The following is an 11,900-nucleotide window of genomic DNA, read 5'->3' as shown; positions in this document are numbered from 1 at the left end:
TGTAGCATCACACTGTGGTATGCAGAAGAAAATTTGCCAAGGTAATGTATCTTTGACACAATGGAAATATTTACACTACATGGTCAATGTGTGTGGACAACTGAGTTTGCAATCACTGTGTTTTGATCATCTAAGACTATACCTGTTTTCAGCTATAATAGAATCCACTCTCTTGGGAAAGCTTTGGCAAGAGCATTACTTAAGTCAGGACAATGATTGTGTCAGACCTCTTAGCATGCAGGCAGTGTTCCAATTCATCCTGAAGGTCTTTAGTAGGGCTTGAGGCCGGGACTCTGTGCAGTGCATGAGTCCTTCCACTCTGACCTTGGCAAAGCAGGCCTTTATAGCCCTTCTTATTGTTTTTAAAAAGAATGGTGTGTAAATCATATAAGTATATATGTATTATAAATACAGTATATATATAATACAGTATATATATATATATATATATATATATATATATATATATATATATATATATATATATATATATATATATATATATATATATATATATATATATATATATACAGAGCCACTCCTTGGTTATCCTGGCTGTGTGCTTCGGGTCATTGTCATGTTGAAAGACCCAGCCTCGACCCATCTTCAATGCTCTAACTGAGGGAAGGAGGTTGTTCGCCAAAATCTCGCAATACATGGCCCCGGTCATCCTCTTCTTAATACAGTGCAGTCGCCCTGTCCCATGTGCAGAAAAACACCCCCAAAGCATGATGCTACCACCCCCATGCTTCACAGTAGGGATGGTGTTCTTGGGATGGTACTCATCATTCTTCTTCCTCCAAACACGTTTAGTGGAATTATGACCCAAAAGTTCTATTTTGGTCTCATCTGACCACATGACTTTCTCCCATGACTCCTCTGGATCATTCAAATGGTCATTGGCAAACTTAAGACGTGCCTGGACATGTGCTGGTTTAAGCAGGGGAACCTTCCGTGCCATGCATGATTTCAAACCATGACGTCTTAGTGTATTACCAACAGTAACCTTGGAAACGGTGGTCCCAGCTCTTTTCAGGTCATTGACCAGCTCCTCCCGTGTAGTTCTGGGCTGATTTCTTCCCACGAGGTGAGATTTTGCATGGAGCCCCAGTCCGAGGGAGATTGACAGTCATGTTTAGCTTCTTCCATTTTCTAATGATTGCTCCAACAGTGGACCTTTTTTCACCAAGCTGCTTGGCAATTTCCCCGTAGCCCTTTCCAGCCTTGTGGAGGTGTACAATTTTGTCTCTAGTGTCTTTGGACAGCTCTTTGGTCTTGGCCATGTTAGTAGTTGGATTCTTACTGATTGTATGGGGTGGACAGGTGTCTTTATGCAGCTAACGACCTCAAACAGGTGCATCTAATTTAGGATAATAAATGTAGTGGAGGTGGACATTTTTAAGGCAGACTAACGGGTCTTTGAGGGTCAGAATTCTAGCTGATAGACAGGTGTTCAAATACTTATTTGCAGCTGTATCATACAAATAAATAGTTAAAAAAAACATACATTGTGATTTCTGGATTTTTTTTTTTGGATTATGTCTCTCACAGTGGACATGCAGCTACGATGACAATTTCAGACCCCTCCATGATTTCTAAGTGGGAGAACTTGCAAATAGCAGGGTGTTCAAATACTTATTTTCCTCACTGTATATATATATATATATATATATATATATATATATATATATATATATATATATATATATATATATATATATATATATATGATGATGATGATGATCAGAAATCAAGATCATTTGAAATAATTTTTCATCATGAAGCACAACCATAACAGGTTAGTAAGATGCATGCATAAATGTTCAGCCTACTCTTTTGCAATGCACATTACTTAGAGCTGATTTAGGGTAACAGTGTTTAAAATATACTTTATAATACTATGGAACACAACATTCATTCATTCATTCCTCTTCAGCCTTTACGGAACCAAAAATGTCGCACTATGGGGTTATGTCTCTTTGGCGCCATCTAGTGGCCACTTGCAACACAATCAATGCAATATGAACTTTTTTGAAGCACAATATTTATTCGTAATCATTTGTTTCTTATTTATTTTTTACACTTAATCATTTTGCACATGTTATTATGTGTCTTAAAATAAGAAAAGTATGAATGGTGGCCTGCCATAACTGGTTTTATAGTTAGTGTGAATGAATGAATGAATGAATGATGTCAATTTTGTCTCCTTATTAGTGTTTCCTACTGAGACTATAATGACTTTTAATAGTTCTTATTATAAAATAAATGTTTTCATTGTGGTTTTATGAAAAATCAATGCCTCAATGCTCCAATTCAATAAATTCCACAACATTAACAAGAACAGTATTATAACTGTATTTTATAACTCATAAAGAGTAAACAGTGTTTCTATTGTAAATGTTTTCATACACCATAAAAGCAAAAAACATTCATAAATGCCCGATCTATACACCATAAGTGACTTTTAAAGCACTATATCCATCAATTAAAGACTTGCAGGTCACTGCTAGTTTTATTTGGTCTGTTGAAGTAATAGTTCAGTGGTTAAGACTCTGTGCTACTAACCAGAAGGTCAGGGGTTTCAAGCCCTTGCAAAGGCACTGTATCATGGCTAACCCTGAACTCTAACCCCAGCTTTCTAAACTTGCCTGGATATGTAAAGAAAGAATTTTACTGAAGAATCTTGCTTTCTCGACCACTGAGTGACTTGGTTCTTGTGTTGAGATTCTTTCACTTGCAAATAACAATGGTAAATGTTGAACCCAGGAACAACCAATTCTAGGTTCAGTAAATAAGCAAACAGTCCCAGAGTAGCAGTCAGAATTGATTAAAGTTTTATATGTCCAAATAATCATCAGTCTGAATGAAGGAATAACAGGACATACAGTAAACTCATGAGTTAAATTATCTAATTTAATGAGATCTCTGATAGATGCGAAACTGCATTTCGTTGCTGTGTACCTGTGCTATGTAATGCCAATGAAGTTCGTTCGTTCTGTCTATCTATCTATCTATCTATCTATCTATCTATCTATCTATCTATCTATCTATCTATCTATCTATCTATCTATCTATCTATCTATCTATCTATCTATCTATCTATCTCTTTCACTCTGTCTGTCTTGTTTTGTCTGTCTTGTCTTGTCTGTCTGTCTGTCTGTCTTGTCTTGTCTTGTCTTGTCTTGTCTGTCTGTCTTGTCTGTCTGTCTTGTCTGTCTGTCTTGTCTTGTCTTGTCTTGCCTTGTCTGTCTAAACACACCTACCTACCTATCTATCTACCGCTCAAACTTGAAATTCAAAGCGTAAAGCAATAACTTCCGGCTCCGTTGTGCGAGACCTTTGCGTCACGAGTAAAGTGACGTATGCGGAAGCATCACCAATAACAACGGAGCTTCTCTCCAAGCAAAAACTGAATGTCAACAACGATGACAGTACGGACCTTTTAGTGTTTATAAGTGAAGGTAACGGGATATAAATTGACGATCGGGTACTAACTATTGCTCAATTAATAAAAGTAAACAAATGGATGCCAAATTAGTACAAAATACTAATCGGTCTAAAGTTGCCTCAGCATTTTGATATTCTACCACGGACAAGGTTTTGCACTTTATTAGAAAGAACAGTGCAGGCAAATATCAACATGTTTAAACACCAGATTTAAAGATGCCAGCTTATGCTTGTATGTGTTGCACCGTGATTTTAAAACAATAGCAGGGTTTAGTCCAGCTGTTTGGTACAAACATCTGTCTGGGGCTTGTGTCTTTCTGCCGAAGATGCATTGTTCCGTGAATGACAAGTGTATTCAGCATGTTCAGCAAATGTGTCCCAAAAACAATGATGAGGAATCGTGCGAGGAGGACATGGACACATCTGAGCCCATCTGGCACTGGTTTTACTTGGCAGAATGCGGAGTATGGCACATGTTTGAGGTACGAGTCCTTCTTGTTTTCAACTTCGTTATGTTCGATAAAAAAGGGTAATTGTGATTTTGTGTGTGTGTGGAGTACATAATTATTGTTTACTCCGGTCATGTCAAGCTTTAGTAGGCATACTCCTACCGAAAAATCACAAAACCAAGCTAGCCAGGGAGATATACAGGACCTGCCTTGGCTGATGCTAGTTTTTTTTAAATTACATTTGCAGATCCTTTTGCATCTCAATGGTTTAATTGCTGCACTGTTTTTTTGTTGTCCCATCCAGATTGATCCCAGCGCAGGATGCTCGGTGACCAGTGAACAAATTGAAGCAAACTACAACAGGAATCAACATGGGTCCATGGATTTCTATACACCTAAATACAGCTACAGATTAGATTTCTCAGGTGGCATTCCAAACTGCACACTAAACATATCAGTTCCTCCCACAGACAGTTAGTTAGCTGATCTGACATGTCTTTTGTTTCTTTAAATTGTAGTTATGAAGCAAATCAATGTCACAACTGGAAAACAGAGACCGATAAAAAGAGCTCTACATTCTGCCACTGGATTTAGGTAAAGCCGAATGCAAAATACACTGCAGTAGTTGTTCTTTCTTCTCTATCTATCTATCTATCTATCTATCTATCTATCTATCTATCTATCTATCTATCTATCTATCTATCTATCTATCTAGCTATCTAGCTATCTATCTAATCTATCTAGTGAAACGTTTGCAGACACCTGGTCAAATATGGTATGCACTATTTGAGCATTGCATTTCACATTTAGTCCCAATTTGCTCTCATAATTTCTTTCACTCTTCTTGTTGTTCTATGTTTCACGAGATTTCGGAGTGTGCTTGTGGACATTTGTGTTTAGCCAAAGTCAAAGCTGTGCTCATCAGCCACAAAGTCAGGTACTGATGTAGCTGAGATGAGGAGGCCTGGGGTGCATTCAGCGTTCCAATTCATCCCAAAGGTGTTCAATAGGGTTGAGATCAGAGCTCTATAGCAGGCCACTCAAGATATCTCACCAAACCATGCAAACCATATGTTGATGGAGCTCGCTTTGTGCACAAGGGCATTGCCATGCTGGAACAGGTTTGCATTTCCATGTTCAAGTGGACGCAAAATTTTATTATACTACATCCAAAGTGCCTCCAGCTTTGTGGTAGCAGTTTGGAGAAGAAACATATACGGCAGGAAAAATCAGGGTTCTCAATACTTTTGTCCATATAGTATATCTAGCTATCCATATTTCGATTAAAGTCTCTGTCTGTCTATCTGTATGGTCAATGCATTGCCACTAATTTAATTTTTATTTTTTTTGTTCTCAGATTTATCTGTGATAACCTAGCTCTGCCAGTTCCTTGTCACTGGGAACGAGTTAACACAGATGAGCCGTATCAGGTAAAAAAAAAAAAAAAACATATCTGTGAAGTGTGTTACATTATACTAAATGCATTTTTTCCTAATATCTATCAGGCCCCCGCAGTAACCTTGTGTGTTTTCGGGCCAATAGCTCATCCCTCTGTGCAGAGACACATTTGAATATAAAGAGGTGGCCAGGCTGTTTGAGAGGACCATGTCACAACCTATCAAATCTATTCAGAGGATACAGAACCTGGACCTGTGGGAGTTTTTCTGCAGGTATACACCTTTTGTTCTTTTTACGTTTTTATATTGCCACACTCATAAAGGTTATCAGATTTTTCCAATTCACCAGGTGGGAGAGAGATGATGACCATAGTGTGGGGGATCATAATCTTTCTAAGTACAAAACAGCATAAGCAAGCATTAACAAATATGTTGGCGGCATTTTTGTTGTGTGAATTTATTAAATAATAGTTTAAATATTAAGAGTAATAGCAAAAGAATCAAATTTGATGAAGTAGTAGAGGAAAGTCATCAGCAGAAATAGTAACTAGTTACAGTTACTAGTTACTTCATTCAAAAAGTAACCCGATTACTTTGTTGATTACTTACACCAAAAAGTAATGCGTTACTGTTAAAAGTAACTTTTTAGTTACTTTTTTAAATAATGTTCTGTAATGTTCCCATTAATGGAGTTGCTGCTATCGCAGTAGATACGACCTTTGAACCAGAAAGACACAGCTTACATTTGATTAAAAAGTTTTTGTCTTTATGCTCAACTAAAGTGAAATAATGAGCATATTTCCACTTAGAGAAACTCGTCTTGCTCTCGCCTCGACTCGCCATTACTGCCGCACAGACCTGAATAAGCGGAGACACGCCCACAGTGCGTCTTCTTCGTGTTTACAGTGGTTCATCCACCAATCCTACAATGCGTCTCTGCTGTAAACAGGTTAGACTGTAGTCTACACTTCAGCCCAAAATTAATTCATTTAAAAAAGTAACGGACAACGCACCATACGGTAACGGTAACGGAGTTACTTTATTTAAAAAAGTAACGCGTTACAGTATTATTTACTGTCAGAAGTAACTGCGTTACAGTAACACTGGTCATCAGTAGCCCAAATGTTGCCCAACACAAAGTGGATTGTTTGTATTTTATTCTTTATTTATCTCATACCTCTGCAGTTTGCCAATTAGAAAATACATCTTTTCTAATGACCATGTTATGTTTATTTTCTCTTAATAGCTACATTTGATGTTACTATTCAGGTTATTTAGAAGTATAACTTGTGTAACAGCTGTAAAATGTCATTGACTCTTCAGCCTAATTATTCTTAATTTTTCTTCACAAAAAAGACCAAAAAATGATAAATAGCAACATGCTCTCTCTCTCTCTCTCTCTCTCTCTCTCTCTCTCTCTCTCTCTCTCTCTCTCTCTCTCGTGAAGGAAAGCTTAAAGAAACAGAACTGTCATACAATGCTTGTTTAATGACACTGGAAATTCCTTGCAAAATTGTCAAATAAACACTGCCTCACATAAATCTTCAAAATATTCACAGTTGCATACAAACCCAATTCCAAAAAAGTTGGGACACTGTGTGTAAAATATTAATAAAAACAGAATGCAACAATTTTTAAATTTCTAGTTGCACTAGAACATAGAAAATATCAAATGCCTGAACTGAGGAAACTATTTTAAGGAAAAAATATATTAATTTTAAATTTGATGGCTGCAACACGTGTTACAAAAGTTAAAACTGGGCAACAAAATTCTGGAAAAAGTAAGTGTTATTAAAAATAAATAGTTGGAGAAACATTTTGCAACTAATGAGGTTATTTGATAACAGGTCAGTAGGATGACTGGGTACAATAGTGTATCTTATTCTCTCAGAAGTAAAGATGGGCAGAGAGCTTCACCAGTCTGCGTCTAAAATTGTGGATCAGTTTTAGAATAATAATAATAATGTTCCTCAACATGAAATTGAAAAACAGTTGAATAGCTCATTATTTACAGTACAAAATATAATCAAAAGTTTCAAAGAATCTAGAGAAAACTCTGTGCACACTGGTTAAGGGCGAAAAATCAATATTGAATGCCCGTAATCTTTTGGCCCTCAGGGGGCACTGCATTTAAAACAGTCATGATTCTGTAATGGAAATCACTGCATGAGCTCATTAACACTTCCATAAATCATTTTAGGAACAAAGTTTGCCATGCCATCCACAAATTAAGGTTAAATCTCTGTCAAGCAAAAAACAGGGCATGCGTGAACATGATCCAGAGACGCTGCCATTCTTTTTGGGCCAAAGATAATTTAAAATGCATTGAGGCAAAGTGGAAAACAGTTCTGTGGTCAGATCGATCTAAATTTTCATTTCTTTTTGGAAACCATAGACACCACGTCCTCTGGACCAGACAGGAGAGGAACCACCTGGCTTGTTATCAGTGCTTAGTTCAAAGAGCTGCATCTCTGATAGTATGGGAGTGCATGTCTTTTTCAGGAAAGGCCTTGCATATATAAACAATACAAATGCTAACTGCATACGGCATCTGTTACAATAGCATGACTTCATAGTAAAAGTTACCTGGGTGCTGGATTGGCCTACATGCAGTCTAAACCTTTTTCTATTTGAAAACATTTGGAGCATTTTGAAACAAAAAACACAACAAAGGACACCCATAACTGTTGAGCAGTTAGAATCCTGTATAAGACACATATGGGGCAACATCTCTCCTAAAACTTAAGCAACTGGTCTCCCCAGTTTCCAGATGTGCTATGTAAAGATCAGAAGCCGTAATGCCACACAGTAAACATTTCAATATCCCATTGTACCTACATTGGAATGTGAATATTGTCATGTAAAGTAAAATAGTTATTTCAAATGCTAACCAATAAGATGCTCAATTTAGTTATGGTGGGTTGACAATCAGCCAGTCAGAGTGGACAGAGATCAGAGGCGATAAGCGGAGGCGGAGGGAAAACTAGTTTTTTTACTATAACTCCTGCACACTACGTATACCTAAACTTTACAATTTTAACTTTTTCTTTTTTGCTTATCTTCATTTTTGTCACAATCTTCGCTTTCTGGCTTTGATTCGCCATCTAGCAGCGGCGTCTCGAGCTCGTATCTCAAGTTTTTGCTCGCGTATCAAAGCAAAAAATCGACCGAGTGACCGCTCGTATCTCAAAAAACTTGTATGTTGGGGCACTAGTATGTCGAGGTACCACTGTATTTTGTGATTGTTTTGCTTTTTGGTGTGTTTCGGTTGGAAAAAAGACTGGAGGTTTTCTCGACCAACTTTTTCTCAGGGTGTATTGACGGCGTTGAGTTACAATCGGTCTCGAAAGGATTTTACGCATCTCTTTGCCCATCTGTTTTATTTTAAGCAAGAGTAATAGTGTACACCTACTGTTATTTATTTTTGTTGTTGTTGTTGTTTACATGTTGGAGGTGCCGTGATGTAAAATTATAGATTCAGTAAAACATAGACTAGAGATAATCCAGCCAACTCACCAGCAAACGCTGAAGCCCAGGGCCTGTTGATTTGCGCACCTCTACTAGTAGTGTTACATGGCAATTTTTTTCCTTTAAATGGCATATATTCTCAGTTTAAACATTTAATGTTTTTTGTTTTATTGTAAATAGAATATGGATTTAAGAGATTTGCAAATCATTTCAGTCTGTTTTTTATTTACATTTTACACAGTGTCCCAATTTTTTTAAATTTGGAGTATATATATATATATATATATATATATATATATACAGTGAGGAAAATAAGTATTTGAACACCCTGCTATTTTGCAAGTTCTCCCACTTAGAAATCATGGAGGGGTCTGAAATTGTCATCGTAGGTGCATGTCCACTGTGAGAGACATAATCTAAAAAAAAAAAGAAATCAGAAATCAAAATATATGATTTTTTAACTATTTATTTGTATGATACAGCTGCAAATAAGTATTTGAACACCTGTCTATCAGCTAGAATTCTGACCCTCAAAGACCTGTTGAAAGTCTGCCTTTAAAATGTCCACCTCCACTACATTTATTATCCTAAATTAGATGCACCTGTTTGAGGTCGTTAGCTGCATAAAGACACCTGTCCACCCCATACAATCAGTAAGAATCCAACTACTAACATGGCCAAGACCAAAGAGCTGTCCAAAGACACTAGAGACAAAATTGTACACCTTCACAAGGCTGGAAAGGGCTACAGGGAAATTGCCAAGCAGCTTGGTGAAAAAAGGTCTGTTGGAGCAATCATTAGAAAATGGAAGAAGCTGAACATGACTGTCAATCGCCCTCGGACTGGGGCTCCATGCAAGATCTCACCTCGTGGGGTCTCAATGATCCTAAGGAAGGTGAGAAATCAGCCCAGAACTATACGGGAGGAGCTGGTCAATGACCTGAAAAGAGCTGGGACCACCGTTTCTAAGGTTACTGTTGGTAATACACTAAGACGTCATGGTTTGAAATCATGCATGGCACGGAAGGTTCCCCTGCTTAAACCAGCACATGTCCAGGCACGTCTTAAGTTTGCCAATGACCATTTGGATGATCCAGAGGAGTCATGGGAGAAAGTCATGTGGTCAGATGAGACCAAAATAGAACTTTTGGGTCATAATTCTACTAAACGTGTTTGGAGGAAGAAGAATGATGAGTACCATCCCAAGAACACCATCCCTACTGTGAAGCATGGGGGTGGTAGCATCATGCTTTGGGGGTGTTTTTCTGCACATGGGGCAGGGCGACTGCACTGTATTAAGGAGAGGATGACCGGGGCCATGTATTGCGAGATTTTGGGGAACAACCTCCTTCCCTCAGTTAGAGCATTGAAGATGGGTCGAGGCTGGGTCTTCCAACATGACAATGACCCGAAGCACACAGCCAGGATAACCAAGGAGTGGCTCTGTAAGAAGCATATCAAGATTCTGGCATGGCCTAGCCAGTCTCCAGACCTAAACCCAATAGAGAATCTTTGGAGGGAGCTCAAACTCCGTGTTTCTCAGTGACAGGCCAGAAACCTGACTGATCTAGAGAAGATCTGTGTGGAGGAGTGGGCCAAAATCCCCCCTGCAGTGTGTGCAAACCTGGTGAAAAACTACAGGAAACGTTTGACCTCTGTAATTGCAAACAAACGCTACTGTACCAAATATTAACATTGACTTACTCAGGTGTTCAAATACTTATTTGCAGCTGTATCATACAAATAAATAGTTAAAAAAATCATACATTGTGATTTCTGGATTTTTTATTTTTTAGATTATGTCTCTCACAGTGGACATGCACCTACGATGACAATATGCAAATCTGTTTTTGATGCATATTACTATAGTAAGGATATCATCGAGATAAACACATGAACACAGTATTTATCTTGCTATCTCAAACACTGTTATAGAAAAGAACATTGTCAGAATCAGGAATTCTACATAAACAAGAAAAAAAAAATATGTGAACACAAATAGTTTAAAGAAGTTTTTGTTTTCTGTTTTTTTGTAAAAGGAAAAAGGCCCAGCTGAGGAAGATAAAACGCACTTTAGAAATTGATGAGAGAATGCTATTTCACGGGACAGGTCACAGCAACATCCAAGCTATTTGCACTTACAACTTTGACTGGAGGCTTACAGGAAGTCATGGTGATGTTTATGGAAAAGGTAAATTATGCCTGGCTTTGGTGACTTTAAAGATGATCAGAGAATTTATCTATATCCATCCATATATTTATATATGTATATTTGTTTATTTATTTGAATATATATTATATTCTACATTCAGCATTAGATCAATGTTGACATGCATAATCAGTTTTATGTTTGTGTTCTCTCTCTCTGCACAGGAAGCTATTTTGCACGGGATGCCAAGTACTCCAGCAAGTTCTGTCACTCCACCAGCAAGCATAACTTCACTCTGCAGAGACACGGTCTCGCTCCGCCCATTTTCCAGAGCGACCCGTCATATAAGTGTATGTTCCTGGCACGGGTGTTAGTTGGGGATTACACAGTAGGTCTGTCACACTTCTGTCGCCCGCCCTCCAAAGACCTGAGCATTTCCAACTTCTTTGACAGCTGCGTGGACGATATGGTCAACCCGAAGATTTTTGTAATTTTTGACAGCAACCAGATCTATCCTGAGTACCTTATCGAATTCTACTGATAAAAAGGCAAGAGACAGTTTTGGATGAGTCATTTGATTCAGACAGAGGAATGGTTGCTTCAAATAAAAACAGCAAAGCCGCGGTATGAAGAGCCATAACTTCTCTGTTTGTTAGTGCCAAAGGTAAGGTGTGAACACTTACAGAAGGAAGCAAATGTGGGCTTCAAATGCATACTAGGGAGTCCCAGCTCGAGTTCCCAAGGGCTAGAGTGAAGCACAGTTTGCCCCTTTCTCAGCATTATGTTTGCTTTTTTTTAGGGTGGATTTCCCACACATAGCTAACTCTACCCTATTACAAACCAACTACCTGTTAATGAAGATGTTGCAAATGTGCATAGTCACCCATGATTGACTATGACTACCCAGCCAGCATGGCACGTTTCGCTCTCTTGACTATTGACCAGAGATGACTGTGGCATTGTAGCACAAGATTAGTACTTGTAATCCCA

The 11,900-nt window shown here is 38.0% G+C and overlaps 1 protein-coding gene across 1 annotated transcript; it reads left to right on the top strand.

The window, feature by feature from the left end:
- The first annotated feature begins 3,343 nt into the window (after nucleotides 1-3,343).
- LOC310718812 (protein mono-ADP-ribosyltransferase PARP11-like) lies at nucleotides 3,344-11,471 on the top strand. The gene is made up of 7 exons (XM_083527839.1): nucleotides 3,344-3,929; nucleotides 4,201-4,321; nucleotides 4,415-4,490; nucleotides 5,254-5,326; nucleotides 5,439-5,566; nucleotides 10,801-10,952; nucleotides 11,135-11,471. Exons 1-7 carry the CDS (start codon nucleotides 3,774-3,776, stop codon nucleotides 11,449-11,451), a joined length of 1,023 nt encoding a protein of 340 aa, XP_083383965.1. The 5' UTR covers nucleotides 3,344-3,773; the 3' UTR covers nucleotides 11,452-11,471.
- The last annotated feature ends 429 nt before the right edge of the window (nucleotides 11,472-11,900 follow it).

Source organism: Silurus aristotelis (assembly GCF_946808225.1).
Source record: "Silurus aristotelis genome assembly, chromosome: 24".
Lineage (NCBI taxonomy): Eukaryota > Metazoa > Chordata > Actinopteri > Siluriformes > Siluridae > Silurus > Silurus aristotelis.
The sequence above is the reverse complement of the archived record's forward strand: the minus strand, read 5'-3'. Positions and strand labels throughout refer to the sequence as shown.

What these genes read in the sequence shown, in the direction of transcription:
- LOC310718812 (XM_083527839.1), top strand. Translation starts at nt 3,774, where the DNA reads ATGCATTGTTCCGTGAATGACAAGTGTATTCAGCATGTTCAGCAAATG. An exon ending in CATTCTGCCACTGGATTTAG is followed by an intron (nt 4,491 to 5,253) that starts GTAAAGCCGAAT and finishes TTTTGTTCTCAG; the next exon opens with ATTTATCTGTGATAACCTAG. An exon ending in ACACAGATGAGCCGTATCAG is followed by an intron (nt 5,327 to 5,438) that starts GTAAAAAAAAAA and finishes TCGGGCCAATAG; the next exon opens with CTCATCCCTCTGTGCAGAGA.